Raw genomic sequence first — 20,804 nt, forward strand, 5'->3', positions numbered from 1 at the left:
GCATGTTATAACGCATTATTTTTTTAATTTGATTCTGACCCCAGCTGCACCCCAAATCGCAGTATCAGGTGTCTTATTTAAGCAGTCAAATGACATTTGCATGTAAGTAACTGTATCGCTGCATATGAGGTTTTCATGGGTGTTATTCAGCCTTGTTGAGATGAAATGTCTCTTTGCCCCAGCCATTGCACGCAAGATCATTTTACTCACCCTAATTGTGATTTGGTTTTCAATATGACTTTTAGGTGATCCGAGCAATGCTAACTACTCTTGTACTCTCCACATATTCGTGCCCGTTTGCCTCTATCAAAATACACCTCCATGGTGTGGGTAGCCTTGGGTCCTGTTTTAACATGTGCAAAATTGACGTTTTGCTTTCATACAGACCATTGTTCAAAAAGGGGGAATGTCGAGTTTTCATTTTCCAAGTTCTTAGATTAATTGTTTTTGTTGGTTTCGGCAGTACTCATGAAGACAAGTCAATAATCCCAGAAAGAAGATGTCTTAAAAGGAATGTTGATTTATTTTCTGGGGTTTTGTAAACATGGTGATTTTGTTGTTTTGCAGGAATCCGTAGCAAAAAAGAAGATTGGTTAAAAAACATCCCCCTGAAAAAAAGGAAAGTGGACATGACTGCCTTTCAAGGTAAAATAGTACATTTGTTTTAGTGCGCTGCATCATTGGAGATCCTCTGGAAAATTGCGAGCCTTTGATGCCTGGCAGTTTATCCCTTGCTAACTGCCGCTGTACTGATTGCTGCTCCTGCAGATCTAGCAACACAACTGCCTTGTGACGGTTCTTTACCACCCTTTTTCCAACTTTATTGCGAATGCGTTCGTGTGCTATAGAACAGCAGCAAGTTTCATTTGTCTTGCCCAGAGAAAATAGATTTGGTTAAACGTAAAGGTCTTGGATTATTGTAACGGCTGTTAGCAACATTGTGGTGCAGTACAGCAGTGAGCGATAACGAATGCCCTTTTCAAAGCTAATATGTACATTCATATCGTACTGACTGTGAAGAAAAAACATTTCTCCTCTCTCCCTACCCCATCCGGCATGCTATTAATAGTCCGAGGTGGTCTCCTTTCCTTTACAACAATATACTGAGTACAATATCCCCAGTCGTATTGTGTCAAGAACATAGACCTTTTTATTGTGTTCGCAATTTTGTGTGTGTGTGTGTGTGCGCGCGCGCCAAGATATCAGTGTCTAGCTATTGCAGATGGTGTGATTGAAATCATACGTCACCTTAAATTGTTATAGTGCGCAATTGTGTGCCATGTGACTAATTTCCAAGCAGTAAGGACTGCTAATCACAAATTTCTTTGCTTAATAGTGCGTGGTAGAGCAATCTGGGACTTAGAGACTACCTAGTTTTGTGTTTGCAGGCAGCGCCAACTTTGTCCCTCCCCCACTTGAGAGCAGTACGCTCCTGCCATCGCTGACAGCCTTGTGCTGTCCGTGTCTTGTGTAGTTCTTCAGAACTACATTTCCCGGGTCTACCGCCCCTCAAAACAATGTCGCTGGTGTGTTTCAGAGACCGGTTTTCACCGGATCACAACGGGCATGGGCGGGCTGCACATATTATTTTCTTTTCTATGTGACTCTAATTTATTCTCTTTGGGCTATGGCTGTCCCCCTTTTGTCATCTTACACTAGAATTAGCCGAGTCGCAGATATCCCGAGACAATATGAAATCATGGGCCTTCACCCCGCCAGCGACTCTTCATTACATCAAAATGCACTTTGTACGCTCCCCTTTCAGGATGACAGTCAAGTTTTGATTACCTCTTTGCCTAATCCACCTAATGGGCACGGCTCACTCTTACTGTCATTGCATGCAGATATTTGCAATAACATAGTTGCTCCCCCAATGCACCCCCCTGGTAAAAAAAACTGTGGGAAATAATCTTCCTCCTAAAGCCCCCCTGACGGATGGCATATCCCCCATCCTTCGTCCCCATAACAACTGTTGCGCTTTGCTGTAGAAGTGATACTCTGTTAGTCGCAGGATCAAGTCACTGAAGTCCAGTGGGCACTTCAGTGACTTGATCCTGCGAACCTAACAGAGTATCACTTCTAAGGCAAACAGTCCAGCTAAAGAGATTTGGGTTGCCCTAGGTCAGCTGAAGCCCACTTCCTCTCTTTTTTTTTTTTTAATACAACAATTTTTATTGTTTTTTCACTCAAAGAAAACACACATCTCGCGCAGCGAGAAAAAGGTTACGTTCCTCCCCCACCCACCAACAAGCGCATTCCACATACCCATTACTATAGTGCCCCTAAGCGTTGTCAATTGTCTTTATCATGCCAGTAGTGTGTGACTCTGCAATATCCGTACATGTCTTTGGGTGCTGCCCCACTGCTGGGCAGGGGGCATCCTTCAGTGTAAGTCTTCCCACTTTTGCCAAATTTTCGGGCCTTTTTCAGGACATCCCCTAGCCGTGTAGATTCTTTTCTCCATTGCGACACAAATGTTCACATCCGTGGTCCATTGTTCATAGTTTGGTGCTGATTCAGAGCCCCAGAGTTGCGCTATGTTTCTTTTGATTAATGCACTGGCCGTGAACAATAGCACTTTTTCGTATCGTGACAGTTCAATCTCATCATCTATCCCCAGTAGTAGCAGTTTTGCATTTCTGTGAACTGTTTTGCCCAATACCCTTGAGAGATCGTCACAGCACTGCTGCCAATAGTGTCGAATTATAGTGCAGTCCCATAGAATGTGATAAAAGGTACCCTCATCTCGTTTGCATCTCAAACAGGTGGAAGAGGGAGCCCTACCCCACTTGAAAAGTGCTACCCTCGGATAATATATTCTATGCAGTATTTTTAGTTGTATCAATCTCAATCTGGAGGAGATCGCTATTTCTCTAGGGAACATCAGGGCAGTTACCCAATCCTCTGGAAGTATGTTACCTATGTCCCCCTCCCATTTTGTTTTCAGGTTCGTTAGTTCTGCGGTGGCAAATGATGTTATGACACCATACATGGTAGATGTCACTTTGCTTTTAATCATGTCTGGGAATAGGTTTCGTTCCAAAGGGGTGTACTCAGGCATGTCCAACATCTCAGGAAGATGAGTTTGTATTGCGTGTTTAAGCTGTGTGTAACGATACTGCTCTTTAATCGTCAGACCGGAGTTGGCGATTAGGTCCGCAAGTGGTATCATTTCGTTACCTCGTATTATATCGCCAATTTTAGTGATACCCGCTTGGGTCCAGGAGTGCCATTTTGGAAGTTTGTTCACTTCCGGAAGTAGTTTATTGTTCCACAAAGGTTGAGCTGGGGTCAGCCTCCTATCCCAACCTAGGTATCTGTGGACGTTCGTCCATGTTAGAGATAAGTGTGATAGCATGGATGGGGTAGTGGCTCGATCTTTTTGTCGGTAGAGGTACCGAAGTATGGGCCGTTCATTTTGGTTAGGGTCTGGTTCTCTGTTGTGTGGTAGTGTCATGTCCGCGTGGAGTTTGTCGTTCTCTATTGCCATTTGACTGGCCCAGTAATAGGTTTGCATTCGGGGCAACCCAATCCCACCTTCCCATACAGATCTTTGTAACGTGGTTAGTGCTAAGCGCGGATGACCTTCCTTCCATAACAGTTTGCGAAGCGTCTGGTCTATTTTCTGGAATTCGTTAGGTGCTATAGATAGCGGTGCATTTTGAAGTATATAAAGGAAGCGGGGGAGTGCCAGCATCTTAAACAGTGCGGCTCTGCCTAGTAGTGTCAGTGGTAGGGACATCCAATGCTGGACGTCTTCTTTGAATTTCGTCATTATTGGATATAGGTTATTGGGCACATAGTCTGTCAGGTTATTCGTGATTTGTATGCCTAGGTATCTGAATTTCTCCTTCTCCACATAATATGGACAGTCATCTGGCACCACGTTGTCTATGTGTTGCAGTGGGAACAATATGGATTTATTCCAGTTGACGCGAAGACCACTGAATGCGCTGTATTTAATTAATAATCGCGTCACTATGGGGCAGGATATACGTGGGTCTTTCAGGTATATTAACAGATCATCTGCGTAAAGGGATACCTTGTCTTCCCAGTTTTCTGCCCATCTAAAGCCACTCCATGTTTGCGTAGATCTTAATAGAATTGTTAGAGGCTCATTTGCTATTGCAAAGATTAGGGAGGACAGGGGACAACCTTGTCTCGTGCCCCTACCTAAATAGAAGGGGTTGGAGACGTGTCCATTCACTTTCGTGGCTGCTTCGGGGCGGTTATAAAGTAATTTGACCCAGCTCATGAAGTATGGTCCAAAGCCCATACGTTGCATAATCGCCCATATTGCCTCCCAATAGACTGAATCGAATGCCTTCTCGAAGTCTACGGCGAGTAAAGCCAAAGGGTCCTGAATCTCAGACGTCTTCTCCAGTGCAGTATGCAGCCTGTATATGTTTTGTCTAGTAGATCGCTGTGGCATGAATCCACACTGGTCGGGATGTATGAGTGTGTGTATGACCAGTTGGAGGCGGTTGGCTAGTGCCTTGGCCAGCACTTTGGCCTCACAGTTTATGAGGGAAATGGGCCTGTAGGAGCTGCACTTGTCGGGTGGCTTGTCTGCTTTGGGCAAGACCACAATTGTGGCTTTTCTTAGGTCAGGGGGGAGACAGCCCTGTGAGTGAGAGTATTGTAGTGCGCGAAGTAAGTGTGGGGAAATTACGTGTGCACCTATTTTTTTCCATGTTTCAATGGGGAAGCCATTCGGGCCCGGGGTTTTGCCCGATTGGATTTCTGACATGGCTTGGGTTAATTCGTCTTCAGTGATTGTCTGTTCTAGTAGGGTAGACTGTTCTGCACTTAAGGAGGGGAGGGCAATTTCCTCTAGGATATTCATCACGGGTGGTGAGGTTGGTGCCTTATATAGCTCAGTGTAGTATTTTGCAAAACCCTCCGCTATGTCTACGTCTCTCACCAATGGTTCTGATTCTCCTGTTACTAGTTGCCTGACCTGGCTGGATCCCAGGTCTTTGCGTTCCAGCCATGCCAGCATCTTCCCGGCTTTATCCCCTGTTTCGTATATCTTTGCACGCATTGCGGTATGCGCCTGCTTTGCGTTGTCTAACGCTATGTGTTGGAGTTGCGCCTGCGCCAGTTGTAGTGCGCGGTGCGTTTCCAAGTTGTCATGGGCTAGGTGTTCGGTCTCCGCTTTCTGCACATTCGCTTCGGCATGGTGTATTGCCTCTGCTTGTTTCTTTTTATGGGCTGTGGTCCAGGCTATTATTTCCCCTCTGAGTACTGTCTTGAACGCCTCCCACACGATTACCGGGCTATCTACTGAATTGGTGTTCCTTTCAAAATATTCTTCAGTGGTCTTTTGGATGTGTTCAACTAGCTCTGGGAAGCCTAAATAGTAACTGTTCAGTCGCCAGCTGGGTGGTGGAATCGATTTGTTGGTATTAAGTGTTATCACAAGCGGGGAATGGTCTGATATGCCTCTGGGGAGAAAGTGTGCCTCACGGACCTCGTGCATGTTGTTCAGTGGTAATAGGAGATAGTCTAGCCTAGACAGCGAGGCATGTGCACCGGAGTGGTATGAGTATTCCCTTGTGGCGGGGTGTAGCGTTCTCCATACATCTTGTAGTCCCAGTGCGCCCGCAAATGTGGCAAGTTTTGTGCGTGTGTTCGGGTTTCTAGATCTTCTGTGTGTTCTATCAAGGTCCACGTCCATTACCTCATTGAAGTCTCCCCCGATCAACGTGAGGTCTGCAAGGTTATTCATGATTAGAGGCGTAATGTCGTTAGTCAGGGGGGTCAATAGGTTAGGAGGTGCATACACCGCCATCATGGTCACCGAGCGTTCTCCAATCGTGCCTGTTGTGAGTACAAACCTCCCTCCCGTGTCTTGCGTAGTGGATTCGGGGACAAAGGGAAGTCTTTTATGTATTAGGATCAGTACCCCTCGTGACCCCATGGTAAAACCGGCGTGGAATGCTAGCCTGTAGTTGGTGCGTTTAAAGAATGAGCAGTTGGTACCGGCTAGATGTGTTTCGGTCAGGAATACTACATCCGGGGAGTGTCTATTCAGTATTTGTAGTACTAGGCGTCTTTTAATGCAATTGCCGAGCCCATTGACGTTCCAAGTCAACACTCAGATTGTTCTGTTTCTGGTCACGTTAGTGATTCCAGCCATTTATCACATGTTTCAACGATAACAGGGTGCGCCAGTCCCCCGATAGCCCTGTGATGTTTCATGTTATAGTGAGAACTGCCAAGGTTGGAAGCAGGCTGGTGTCTGATCGGGTGTGATTCCATTCGTGATGTGTAGAGTGCTAGCAAGGGCGGATGGACAATTGGTGCGCCAGGGGCGGTGTGATTTTTGGCATTGCAGGTGGTATGGTATCTCGGAACATAACTAACTTGAAACAAATCCCCATCCCCCCTCCCTATACTCCTCCCCAACATGAAGTATCTGTCGCCCTAACTCTACTGGCTTCAAACAACTATATCGCCAGATTAACTTAATGTGAGCTTTTTACACCTTTCTCTCGACTTACTGTTCTTATGCAAGTCTTGTGATCCAGGTCACAAGTCCCGATCTGAGGGCGTGGCTTTGGCCGATGCAGTGAGTGCCCCCGTGCCTCCCGGGCCGCGTGCCTTTCATAGCACAGTGTGATGTTATAGTCCGTTGGATGGGTCGCGGCGGAATAAAATGCCTCATCAGTGCCAATGTTTCAATCCATTTCTTCTTGTTGTGGTGGTTCCAGCACCAGGGGTTGTGGAGCTGGGAGTCCTCTGTCCGGTGGCGGGTGGCGGTTTCTGTTTCTGTTTCTGCTTCTGTTGTTTGTCCAATCGCCTTCAATGTGCTGTTCTGCCCAGGTCCACGCTTCTTTCGGGTCTGAGAAATGTATTGTTGTCCCACCGTGATAAATTTTGAGCTGGGCCGGATAGAGCAGGCCGTATTTTACGTGTAAGGACTGGAGTTGCTTTTTGAGCTGATCAAAAGATTGCCTGGCTCTCTGAACCTCCCTCGTGTAGTCAGGGAAGAATGTCACTCTGGATCCATTGAAGGTCAGGGTGCCTTTGGCTCGCGCTGTCTGGAGTAGCGCATCTCTATCCCTATAGTTCAGCAGTCTTGCGACTATGGTGCGTGGAGGGGCGCCGGGTATTGGTTTTCCCGTGGGCACACGATGCGCTCGTTCGATTGAAAAGAACCTCGAGAATGTCTGGGGTTCAAACATGTCTGTGATCCATTGTTCAAGGAACAGTTCCATGGAAGGGCCTTCCGTTTTCTCCGGTACGCCCAGGATGCGAACGTTGTTTCGTCTCGATCGGCCTTCACTGTCCTCGGCCTTCTCCTCCAGTGTTTTCAGGCGCGCCACCACCCCAGCCATCCTCTGTTCCATGGTGCGCAGCCCATCTTCAGTCCCAGAAATCCGCTGCTCCGCTTCACCCGTACGGGAGGACAGTTTCTGAAGATCATGACGGAGAAGCGAGACATCTGTACTGATGCTATCCATCTTTTGTTCCATGGAGGTTCTGGAGTTGGTTATCGCAGCCATGATATCCTTTAGGGATATGGCTTGTTCTGTTTCTAGCATGGAGTTCGATTGTTCATGGTCCGTTTGTACGTTTGCTGCGGCCGTGGTAAATTGGTCTATTCTACTTTGGCTGGTCCCCCTTTTTGTTTTGTCTTTCCCCGTAGTGGCCGGCATGGTCTATGGCGTTGAACGGTGGCGTCCAAGGCAAATGTTCCGTTGGACAGCGTCGTCCGGGTGTGGTCCGCTGGATCCTGTGGTAGGGTCCAGTGCGCAGTTGGGTTCTGCTTCAAGATTGTACAACGCCGCGACCACCAATCGTCGGTGTTCCGTCGTGGGTAGATGTGTCGTGAGATAGTTTTACCTCGTATCCCCGTGTCGGCTGTTTTCCCGGGCAGCGGGGGATGGGCGAGGATGTAGATCGCTCCCACGGGGTCCCTGTGCCCCAAAATGGCGGGTTCCCGCTTTCCCCTTTCTCCGTACCGCAGGATAGAGGTGGTAGTTATTCGGTGACGGGCGGGAGTGGGCGCTCCGATGGTGTCAGTAGGCCGCAGCCGCGTGTAGGCGAATATTGGTGCGAGGCTGTGTGCCTGTGATCACTGACCGTTGACGCCGCTTCTAGGGGCGTAGCCCCTCTGTCTCACGATTTGCCCTCGAAGTTAGGATCCTTCGTTTGCCGTACGGTCCGGTCCAGCCGGTGTTCAGGGAGAGTTCAGTAGTGTTTATTGGTGACCCACGGCGCCCTTCGTCCATCCGCGGTCCGCGGCGGCCATCTTGCGAGCTCTGTGGCGCGTCCGCTCGCATTCATAAATATCTTACTAAGTGGGTTCCGCGGCATCGATTCTCTCCAGGAATCGGTCGGAACATTCAGCAGAGGTTCCCACGTCGAATAGGTACTTTTGGGTTGTGCGGGAAGCAGGATTGTTTCAGGATACGGCTGGCGGCCCGGGAGCGAAGCGAGCTCACGTCCTCATCGCTCGGCTGTTGGCCACGCCCCGCCCACTTCCTCTCTTAATACTGTATGTCATGATGATCTGTTAATGGCTACTCCTCTATCAGCTCTTCTCTCTTCCTCTGCAGAATCAAATATTAACACCGCTAGAAGCACTAAATCTCCTGACCAAATGCAGATAACAGATCTGAAAGCAGTATTACTGAATACTAGATCATTACTAAAGCCCTCTACAGGAGATCTTAGAGTACGAAATCCACCTCTGTGCCTTGACTGAAACATGGCTACATGATGCTGCAGGGCCTTCTCTGACACTAGCCTTTCCCCAGGATTACACCATTCTGAGAGCAGATAGATCTGAAGGGAAGGGAGGTGGAGTTGTCCTTATCTTTCATACATCTCTCAATATACACGGCATGAACTCAGTGGGGATTGGCGGCTGCGAAACCATGCATTTAAAAATGTTACTTGCTCCTAAAACTACAGTAAACATCTTTCTCATTTATCGCCCTCTCCAGAGTATGCCGGAATTTTTGTTCCAACTAAATGACTGGATTTCCCCTACTCTTAAACCCCCATCTAGGGTTCTGGTACTAGAAGACTTGAATTTAGGATTCAATTACTCAAATGACACTCTAGATCAGTCCGTCCAGACTTCATTGGAGGAATGGAACTTCGAGCAACACATTCTCCTTCCTACACACAATGCAGGCAGGACTCTGAACTGGGTAGCCTCTTATGGCTTAGCAGTGGATAACATTAGAGTTGATCCTTGCCCCTGGTCTGACCACTCGCTTATTTTTAAGTTACCTAAAATTTGACCTGCTCTAAAAAAGAGAAGTATACCTGGAAAGACCCTCTGTCGTAACCTACGTAAACTTATTCCACAGGCACTACATCCCTTCTTTTCTTCTGTAGTTAACAATTTCTCCAGCATGGGGTCTGGCATGGATTCACATGCTCATGAATATTCCCAGTCGTCAGGCCGGGAATCCTCGGTATAGAAAAAAATCAGTATCAGTTTCGTTTCTGATCTGTCTTTCTTAGTAGTAACCAATCACTGGTCTCTGGGTCATACTGCCCCCAGCCAATGACTGCCCTCTCCCTAAGCCCCGCCTCCGGCAGCCATCCTCAGATTTTTACCGCAATTTCAAGTGTTGGGAGTCCTCGTGCTGAAGCTCTCGAGCTTTTGCTGCGTTTTTGCGCTTTTTCAGGAGTTTTTTCTCATTTTTCAGTTAAATAGAGCCTCAAGCTCCACCGTTTCTACATCCGATCAACGGGGATCCGTTTCAGAGTTTTCTACGCCGAGTTTTCGTCGAGTTACGCTTTTGGAGGATTCCAGAAGTTCCGAGGCCTACCCCAGACATGGCCCAGGAGAAAGGAAGCTTGACGCCCGGGAAGCTGTTCAGGACCTGCCCTTGATGCCAGCTTCAGAATGTTTTCAAGGAGGACGAGCTTTCGTTATGCCTCTACTGTCTCCATGAGGACAAGACGCACAAGGAGAAGGACTGTGCGTTGTGTGGGAACATGTCGGAGCGGACCATGAATGATCACCACCACCGTCTCGCCAACTGGCTGGAAGGGAAGAGCCCGTCAGGCGAGAAGAAGAAAAAGAAGTCAGAGCGGTCTTCTAAGTCCTGTGAGGGTGCCCCGGCGACGGGGGCCCAACAAAAGGCTAAGCAGCGCGAGTCCGCGGGCACCGGGAGCGCCGAACTGTCAGGCTCCTTGGCTGCCAGGCAGGGCGCATCCTCCCCGGCGCCATCAACCACGAGCCAACGCTCTGGCTCGGGTAAGAGGAAGTCCGAGAACCCGGCGAAGCTTCTGGAGAAGCCCCGGTCGATCTCGAAGATTCCGGCAGAGGGGGAGCGAGGCTCGGACCCTCCCCCCAAGGTGAAGGCCCCAGGCGTCCAGAAGGTGACGATGGTCTTAATTCACCCTGCCAAGACCTTGATTGAGGATGTCGCCGCGGCCCTGGCTCAGCCTGTGGAGGCTACACCAGTGGAGGCGCCCTCAGGACCCGGAGTCTCCCTGCCACCGCAGAGGGAGTCGTCTTTCAGGCCCATTGAGAAGACCCCCACGAAGTCCTCGTTGGAAAAGGTGGGGGAGGGGCTGGTGGCCATCGTGGATACGGACACGACCTCTGAAGAAGAGCTCATCGAAGTCGTGGAAGAGGCCCAGCCCATCGGGAGGGATCCCGACGAGGGCGACGACGAGAGCGACGGTGTCGCCGACAAGGCTCCTCAAGAGCCCTCGCGCCCATCGTTTCCGGCGCCGCAGGACACCTCGGTGGCCATTTTATCACCGATTCAGTCCTTATGCTCGGAGATAAGGACAAGGATGCCCCTTCCCCCGACGGAGGTACCTGAGCCAGACCCGACGGGGGAACCGGAGCCAGGACCTTCGGAGAGTCCACCGCATAAGAGGAGGAGGACGCATCCTACGCCACCTCTCCCACCTCTGCGGCCTGCTCTGACTTCCCTCCGGTCTACTACCCACAGGGATGATACAGGCACGGACACGGCTACGACAGGTACAGATGACGACGGTGGCGACGACGGGACGTGTCCCCCGTCGCCCCCTGCTCGGGCGTCCCCGCCCGACGAAATTGGATCCTTTCATGCCATGATTTCCAGGGCATCCGAGCTTTTCCAGCTCTGCCCGGAAGAAAAGAAGGGTTCCTTTACCAACGGCACGAGGCTGAAAGGAAGACGGTCCTCGCCGTACCGCTTCTTGATGACATCTGGGATGAGGGGTTCGCCCTACTCAAGAACCCTGCCACGGCGCCAGCAAAGGGGGACCGGTACGAGAAGAAGTACCGGGTCCCCGACGCTGCCCCCTTGTGCCTTCGGGCACAACCTACCCCGGATTCGGTCGTCTCGGCGGCGGCAAGGAAGAAAGCTGGGGGGGCATCTGCCTCGACATCAATTTCCCCGCCGGACGGCGAGGGCAGGAAGTTGGACACGATGGGACGACGGATCATCTCATCCGCAGCGACGACTATCAAGGCGGCCAGCGCCCTGGCTATCGTAGCCCGCTACGACAGGGAGTTGTGGTTCAAAATCGCCCCTCTGTTAGACTTCCTTCCAGACGCCAAAAGGGCTGAGGCCTTTTAAATCCTGCAGCACTGCAGCAGGGGGAGATTGCGTCGGACCACGCCATCACGGTGGCAACGGACATCGCCGACACCGGTTTCCGTCAGTTGGGCAACAGCGTTTGCTTGAGATGACGAGGATGGCTCAAGGCCACGGATTTCCGCCAAGACGTACAAACCAAGGTTTTGGACATGCCCTTCGACGGGAACAACCTGTTTGGGAAGGCGGTTGATGAGTCCCTTCAGGCCATCAAGACGGACACAGAGACTGCCCGGGCACTGGGAGTGCTCCAACAACGACGGCCGTCCTTTCGGAGCTCCGGAGGCAGAAAAGGTGCCTCCAAGGGATCCGGCAGTGGCTCCTCCACTTACCGCCAAGCGGCAAGATGTTCGTCCCAGGAAGCCTACAGGGGACGCGGCAAGTCAGGTGGTGCCCGTCGTCGTCGACAAGGAGGCAAGGCGGCCGCCAAACAAGATTGAACGGACCGTGGGGTCGGGCCCCCACCGAAGCACCTCGGTGGGAGGCCGGCTGGCGAGGTTCGTCAGCGTGTGGGAGTCCATCTCCACCGACCGTTGGGTGCTGGACGCCCTGGCCCAAGGGCACGCCCTCGAGTTTCAGAAGAAGTGCCCTCACGTTCCACCCGTGGCCAGGAAGGAAAATCACGTCCCTCAACTACTGTTGGAAGTAAGGGCGATGCTCAAGAAGGGGGCCATCAAGCTCGTCCCAAAGAGGCTTCGGGGCTCCGGAGTTTACTCAAGGTACTTCCTCGTAAAAAAGAAGACCGGAGGATGGCGCCCCATCCTGGACCTACGACGACTGAACAAGTACATCAAGGCACAGAAGTTCCGTATGGTCACCCTCCAGCATGTGCTGGGACAGCTGGAGGAGGGCGATTTCCTGTCGTCGTTGGACTTGGAGGATGCGTACTTCCACATCCCCATTCTAAAAAGACACCGAAAGTTCCTCAGGTTCGTGGTCCAAGGGCGGCACTACCAGTTCAAGGCCCTCCCGTTCGGATTGAAGTCGGCACCCAGGGTGTTCACCAAGTGCCTCGCACCGGTGGCGGCGTGGCTGCACCTACAGGGGATCCACGTCTACCCCTACCTGGACGACTGGCTCATCTGGGCAAGGACAAGGAAGCTCGCCATGGAGCACACTGCGAAGACCGTCCAGCTGCTCGCAGACCTGGGATTCTCCATCAACTTTCCAAAATCCCACCTGGTTCTGTTGCAAGTCGGCCTGTTTCTGGGAGCCAAGCTCGACACAGTGGCGCGGCCGGCCTTGCCGTCGGAGGAAAGGACAGGGACCATTCTGGGCAAAGTGCAGCGTCTGCTGGCCACAGACATGGCCAGGGTAAGATCCATCAAGTCCCTCCTCGGGATGATGTCGTCCTGCATTTATCTGGTGCGCCTCTGCAGGCTTTGGATGAGACCCTTACAGGAGTTCCTCGACGCCCGCTGGATCCAGTCGACGGGCAGCTTCGAGGACAGGATCCCTCTCAACGAGACGTTCCATCAGGCGATCCGGTGGTGGAGTACCCGCTCCCATCTATCGGCGGGCACGGACTTTCAGACCCCAGCTCACCAGGTGACGGTGACGACGGACGCCTCCCTGGAAGGTTGGGGAGCACACTCCGGAGATCTTCACGCGAGAGGCCTTTGGCTCCCGGAGGAGAAGTCTCTCCACATCAACATCTTGGAGCTCCGCGCGGTGTTCTGGGCCCTCAGGTCCTTTCTTCCGTCCCTCAAGGGCAAGGTGGTGAGGATCTTCACCGACAACACCACCACGATGTTCTACATCCGGAAGCATGGTGGAACCAGGTCTCCGGCCCTATCCAGGGAAGCCCAGGAACTGTGGCATTGGGCCGTCGCCCAAGGGATGTCTCTGGTGCCTCTTCATCTGGCAGGAATAAAAAACAAGATTGCCGACTCACTCAGCAGGGAGCAGCGCTCGTGCCAAGCGTGGGAACTACGCCAGGATCAAGTGGATCGACTCTTCCGACGATGGGGCGAACCCCAAATCGATCTCTTCGCGACGGCGACGAATTCCAAGTGCCAGAGGTTCGCCAGCAGGTTCCCCCAGCCGGGGAGCATGGGCGATGCTTTTTCGTTCCCCTGGGACGGCCTATTTCTTTATGGGTCCCCTCCGCTGCCGTTGCTGCTCCGGCTCATCAACCAGCTCAAGAGGTCCCGGTGCAGGATGATCCTTGTCGCACCGGCGTGGCCGAGGCAGATCTGGTTCTTCTGGACTTGTCAACGTCCCCACCAGTCAAGCTGCCGACAGACGCAGACCTTCTCTCCAGAGAAGGAGGCGCCATTCTTCACCACAACCCGCAGTCGCTGAACTTGCAGGCCTGGCTCCTGCAGCAGTAGAGTTTGGAGGGTACGACATCCCAGCCGACTGCAGAGAGGTTCTTGCAAAGGCCAGGGCGTCCTCAACTCTCAAGTGCTACAGACAGAAATGGAAGAGGTTCTCTGTCTGGTGCCGTGCACAGAAGATTAACCCTCTGCGGATTACGGCCCCTCAAGTACTGCCGCTGGCCAAAGCTGGACTGGCTCACGCCTCCATCAAAATACATCTGGCTGCAATCTCCCGATATACCAGGACGACGGGACGGGCGTCCCTGTGGTCTCATCGCCTGGTGAAAGAATTCATGAAGGGACTATTCTGATCATTCCCGCCGGTGAAGGCTCCTGCCCCGGCGTGGGAGCTTAATGTGGTGCTGACCAAGCTCATGGGGGGCCCATTCGAGCCTATGCATTCGGCGCCTTTGAAGTTCCTGTCGTGGAAGACAGCTTTCCTCGTGGCCATCACCTCCGCACGGCGAGTGGGAGAGATCCAGGCCCTATCTTGCAAGCCTCCATACTTGACTTTTCATGACACGAGGGTGGTGCTGAGGACACACCCATCCTTTATGCCCAAGGTGGCGTCGGACTTCCACCTCAACGAGCCCTTGGTGTTGCCAGTTTTCTCCCCGTCGTCTTCGTCGCCGGCTGAGAGGACTTTGCACTCGCTGGATGTAGCTAGAGCGCTGAAGTTCTACGTGGACCGCACAAAGAGTTTTCAAAAGACGTCACAACTGTTTGTGAACTTTGGGACTGTGAATCAAGGGAAGGCTCTCTCGAAGACTTCCATTTCCAGATGGCTCTCCGGCTGCATTATGCACTGTCACTGGTTGGCAAACCGACAGCTGCCCAGCCGTCCGAGAGCCCATTCGACCAGAGCGATCGCTGCTACCACGGTGTTCCTGTCTGGTGTGCCCCTGCTGGACATCTGCAGGGCTGCGACGTGGAGGTCGACGCACACTTTCACAAGATTCTACTGCGTCGATCGGGACTCCAGGGAGGAGTCCAGGGTCGGCCAAGCAGTGCTGCGCAACCTGTTTGCCTAAGGTGAGCCTGGTGAGGAGGTAAGAGTTGCTTAATGTTGAGCCTGTTGCCACCTCCCGTGGTTGTGCATGTGTGTACTGCTATGTATTCTCTTATTCATGAGCATGTGAATCCATGCCAGACCCCATGCTGGAGAAGGAACAAGTTACTTACCTGTAACTGTTGTTCTCCAGCATGGGTCTGGCATGGATTCACATGCGAACCCTCCCGCCTACCCCTCTCTGGCTCTTCACTTGGTCATACTGCCACTTTACGTGCTACCAAATCTGAGGATGGCTGCCGGAGGCGGGGCTTAGGGAGAGGGCAGTCATTGGCTGGGGGCAGTATGACCCAGAGACCAGTGATTGCTTACTACTAAGAAAGACAGATCAGAAACGAAACAGATACTGATTTTTTTCTATACCGAGGATTCCCGGCCTGACGACAGGGAATATTCATGAGCATGTGAATCCATGCCAGACCCATGCTGGAGAACAACAGTTACAGGTAAGTAACTTGTTCCTTAGATGGCATGGATCAGCAGACAAATTAGCCACAGCATATGACGATATGATGCTATTGACAGTAAACACCTTAGCACCACGTAAATCAAGAATGGTCAAACCCCAGCCATCGAAACCGTGGTACTCTAGAGAAATACATAAAGTGAAAGTCATAAAAGACAACGCTTTTAAGCAATGGCAAAAATCACCTGCAGTGGATAACAAGAATAACTACTTGGGAAGGGTAAAGAACCACAAAAAAAACGTTTTTTCAGAAGTTACAGAAACAACTATCGGAGACACACTAAGCACTCTGAAGCCAACCAATTGTAGAGGTGACCCTTGCCCTGCAGCTATTTTTAAAACATGTTCCAGTTTACTTGTGCCTTTGATCACCAAGATTGTAAACTGCTCTTTTAGAGAAAGCACAGTCCCTGCATCCATTAAACAAGCTTGGATTGTCCCTTTTTTGAAGAAGCCATCATTGGACCCGCTTGCGTTTGGTAACTACAGCCATATAACTAGCACCCCTGTCCTGCTTAAAATTCTGGATAAAACTGCTTATCAACAGATCCAGGATTACCTGAGCCAGTACAAAATCTTGGGTCCTAAACCATCTGGTTTCAGAAACTACCATAGTACAGGGTCTACCCTAAAAGATCTAAAAACGAACATCATACGGTCTATGGTTAAGGGAAAATCTTCACTCCTAATGCTGTTGGACCTTGTAGCAGCTTTTGACTTGGTTGATTACGCCACTCTAGTTACTAGGCTCCAGGAAACTGCCTCCTTCTCTAAGCAAGCTGCCAGCTGGGTTTTGTCATTCCTCTCCGATCGGACGGCCACAGTGTTTTGTGAAAAGGTGACTGCTGAGGGCTTCATACTTCCCTGTGGTACCTCAGGGCTCTTGTATGTCGCCAGCATTATTTAACATCTTCACTTTGCCCCTGTTCGAGATGCTGGACTCAGAAGGAATAACATACGCAAAGGAGGACGACAGGAGGGCTTCGAGGAGGGCATTGCCCCCACCCAGGTGGGATAGGACCAGTGCTTACACAGTGGATCTAAAGCTGTCGGGAGGAAGGAAGAGCTTGACTCGCCTCCCCCTGTACAACTGTACCCCTCTTCTGTGCACTCTGTATTCTACCCCCACACCCCCACCCCACTGTGTATATCTGTACTATTGTATCTCTCTAAAGCGCTCCGTTGGTTCTCGAAGCTAGTTCCATGCTCATTAAATACCAGTATGGTCTGTTCCGGAGGGCAACAGACCATACCTCTTCTTTGGTGGCAAGGGGGTCATTTTCTTTCCTCTGTTAATTGTATAGAGGACAGCTCTCCAATAACACTAGCATGTTGGCAGTCCTGCCCATACAGTTATAAACTGTTAACACCTCAAAGTGCAAATTTATGGAAATTCACACTGTGTGCAGGACGGTTGACCACCCTATCCTGCCCACCTTATTGAGTACCGGTACCCTCCTTAAGCTTTGAGAAGTCCGGTCCTCGATCCTGACAAAAATTATAGTGCTGTTACTGAGGGAGGGCTGATTAGAAAAGGCCATTTAAAGCAGTGGGTCTTGTCCATGTCAGATGGTCGATTTACATTGACAACTAAGTAAAGCAAACTTATTCTTAAAACTCCTACACAATTGTTTCCATTTCTCCCCAACAATCGCACTGTATATCTATTTAGTTGACTGGTCGCAAAAACAGTATTTGCTAGCTCATTGTTATTACACTGAATGTGAGGGCAACACATAACATGACCCGGGAAGATGGCTTTATTTGCTGCAAAACGATTTGAGGTTTGTTAAATGACAGCCGGTCTTGGAATTATCACTTCTCTGCTTCCACTGTGCTGCTAGTATTTTATGTGGCAGCGCTATTGATCTGATGAGCAATATTTCCTTCCTTCCACCCATCCCTCCTGGTTCCTCCTTAATGACATGCATGCCAAGTCTCTCTTAATGAGACAGTGGACACCTCAATGTAGATAATTTGATTGCACTCATTTTTTCACAATGCCGTTTATTTAGGTTATGAGGATAAAATCAATGGGAGAGCTTAAAAACTAGAACAGATGGGTTGCGTGACAGCAGCACTGCCTCCAAAGACCTTTTTCTTTATTTAACTACGAGCTGTTATTGGAAGATGAAGGAATCCAAGGTCCTAGATCATGAAACAGTAGTAGGGTATAGTCAGGATGAAAAAGCAAATGCACGTTGGCCTTGCAAACTGGTAATTACAAATAAAATAAGACCATCTGACATGGAGTAAAATACAAACCGGTTTATTCTCTTAAGCAGACCCGGTTCAACCACAACCATAGTCGTCATGAAGTGAGCAATTTACAGAAAGAAAACCTTGTCTTTTATACATATTGGCTTGCTGAGGTTGTCCTTTCCTAGACCGTTTATGCCTTCCTGCTACGTATAGAATTTTCGGAGAAAACATAATTTGTCAGCAATTCCATGCTTGCATACTCTGGTCCCGGAGCGAGGAGACGTTGCCACTCCCCTTATCTTTGTTTGCACGACCGAAGGTTACTCTACATCTGCAGTTTATTTAGGATAACCCTTTCCTGGTATGTACAGAACAACTCCTATGTCATCAATCATTGGCACATACATTTTGGCACCCATGCAATTGGCATCTACAGACGGGAAGGCATTCATTACATCTTATTTGGTCCCAGCTGTTCAAGGCTCAAAGCTGAACAAACACTGAGCTAACCATTCCAGATACTCATCCCCATCACGGGTGATCACATTGCGGACACCAAAGCCCTAAATGATGTTTACCAAGTCATCCAGGCGTGGATGGCCCGACACGAGCTCTGTCTTAATGACGACAAGACAGAGCTCCTCATCCTAGGCTCCCAACACCGATTTAGCAGACTAGACCCGTCATTTAAAGCTTTTAATATTGATGGCAACACCATTAAGGTCTCCAACGATACTAAAACCTTAGGAATATACCTTGACTCTACACTATCGCTCAACAGACAAACCAATGCTGTAATCTCAGCTGCCGCATACACGTGCAAGCTCATTACAGCTTGCCGACCATTCCTCAGTACCGCCAACTGCACCATCCTTGCGAGGACCTTGGTTATGTCTAAACTTGATTATTGTAATGCACTCTACCTAGGGACAAGCCAACGCAATCTAAACAAACTTCAGGTTATTCAAAATAATGCCATCAGGGCAGCCTAAATCTCCCTAGATCCTCTCACATTTCGGACATCAGGAGAAGTTTACACTGGCTATCAGTTACCCAAAGAATATACCTTAAAACGCTTGCCCTCACGCACAAAACTGTGACTAATCAGGCCCCCATCTATTTGGCCAATCGTTTTACACACCACACCTCTACCCGCCCGCTGAGATCGGCCTAAGCACACTGCCTCACTGTACCCAGATACAAACTGCAGAAAGCAGGCGGGGCGAGCTTCCCTGTTCTTGCTTCCAAACTTTGGAACATCTCTCTCAGGACCGAATCTTCCTCCTTCTCATTTAAGCGTAATGTCAAGTTATGACTAGTCAACCAAGAAGCCCAAAACTCCCTACTGGTACACTGATTATGTACTTATTTTTGCTGGACCCTGGCTCACATTTCCTCCAGGCTGTCACACTTTGTAAATATACTGCTTCTCTTATGTAATTATCTTCTAATTAGCTTAAGCCTTATTTCCTCCACTCATGTTTGCTACTTGACTTTTACTCTTCTGTCTATCTGTATGTATAATCTGTGATTTCTGATGCTTGTTAATCTGCTTAGAATCGCATGCTGTGCATATGGTCCGACATCCAGTGGTAACCGCAGAGTATTGCATCTTGTCTTTCGGGGACCAAAAGGGGACGTCGGCATAGGCGTGTCTGTAACACTATGCCTATAGTGACATGTGTAGTACCCAAAATCCCTCACGCGCCGAGGTCCCTCAGATTGTTTTTTTCCGCCCAGATAACTGGTCGCCCTATAGTGGAGCTCTTACAAGAGACATTGTTTATCTTACCGAATTGTTGGTTTATTCCCCTTTAAGTCACTTCGACCACAAAGAAGATCTTCGACGAAGACTACGGGGGAATCGTCTACGGCTGAGGGTCTCGGCGCCTAAGATCCGGCGTGCGGACTTCCACGTGGTCGGGCCTTCTGGACGATCTACACAGTAGGGAGAGTGGGCTCGGGGTTTTGCCATATTGCTATTATGTCTTGCCTCTTTTCCACTGCTTTCCCTTTTGGTCTGGTCATCCTTCCCTTCTGCTATGGAAAGGACTCCATTTAGATTCTGCCCTATGTGTAGGGTCAGATATCCGTGGAAAGACGAGCACACGACGTGTAACGCTTGTCTCCCCCTAGAGCACGACGAAAGGCGGTGTTCGGCGTGTAAACTCCTTAAAGCTAAAACCCTTAGGGAGCGCCGGTTAAAGCGGTGGGCTGCGTACAGCATGTCACACACGGAGCCTCCTTCCCCGGCGCGACACCAGCTGAAAGTGACGGGGGCATGTTGAGTCGGATATTTCTAGATCCGCCACACCCGTCCCCGACCCTTCCAGGCTCGACTCCGGTCTTGCTACAGGGACCACCCCCGGTGACAGGGGCGTACAATCGCACCTCATCAAACGCACAACCCATACGCCGTCGAAGAAGGCGAAAGCGCTAACGGGCCACCGGAAATTTCAGCGGTACCCTCAGATCACTCAGATCCAAAGCCTTCCCCGCATCCGCAGCAGCGCATGACGACTGGGCATAATAAACATAAAAAGGGCGCTACTCCCCAAACTACACGCGCCGAAGTTTCTGGACAATAAACTTCGACAGCTTCCAAGGCCCTTACAGGCCCGAAAACTACGGCTAGGCCTCTACCCGAGAAACCAGCCACAGGCCCTTCTGGTGCCGTGGAAGAAATTTCTGTCACCAACACATCATCGGAAGCGCCGTCTCCCGAAGATTCTACGACTATCCGTAAGAGTATCGATAGGATCGCATCGGCAGTGGGCCTAGTGCCGGTTCCGCCCAAAGCTACGGGCCAATCCGCCGAAAGGTTTTCGACAGATTTGGACTACGATCCCGAAGATTCTTACGAGGATAGCCAAGTGCCCCTCTCTAGCACCCTGAGGAGATCCTCTTCTCGCCTTAGAGCGGAGAACACGTATCCTACTCAGTTAGGTCCCTTTTGGATCTTCCAAGTGGATTACAGAGCAATTCGAGGGGTGTATGGATCGGCTGGAGCAATTTCTCAGGCCTTCTAATCAGCCTCCGCCGAAGAAGGCTCGGGTAGACCCTAACCCTCAAACACAGGGATGGACACGTACAGGGACATCTACACAGAAGAAGAGGAGTCCTCTTTTCTCAGCAACTAGGGGGAAGATCAAGAAGCAACAGACAACTGGGAGGAG

General features: G+C 50.4%; 1 protein-coding gene across 1 annotated transcript in view; it reads left to right on the plus strand.

Annotated features, from left to right (window-relative positions):
• RESF1 (retroelement silencing factor 1) overlaps positions 1-20,804 on the plus strand; it is a 273,652-nt gene that overhangs the window by 243,850 nt on the left and 8,998 nt on the right. The window contains exon 3 of the mRNA XM_069628561.1: positions 568-645. Coding sequence (XP_069484662.1) covers positions 568-645 — 78 coding nt within the window. The remainder of the gene's footprint in view (positions 1-567; positions 646-20,804) is intronic.

The sequence above is a fragment of the Ambystoma mexicanum genome, chromosome 12, assembly GCF_040938575.1.
Source record: "Ambystoma mexicanum isolate Mex_15411 chromosome 12, UKY_AmexF1_1, whole genome shotgun sequence".
NCBI classification, from domain to species: domain Eukaryota; kingdom Metazoa; phylum Chordata; class Amphibia; order Caudata; family Ambystomatidae; genus Ambystoma; species Ambystoma mexicanum.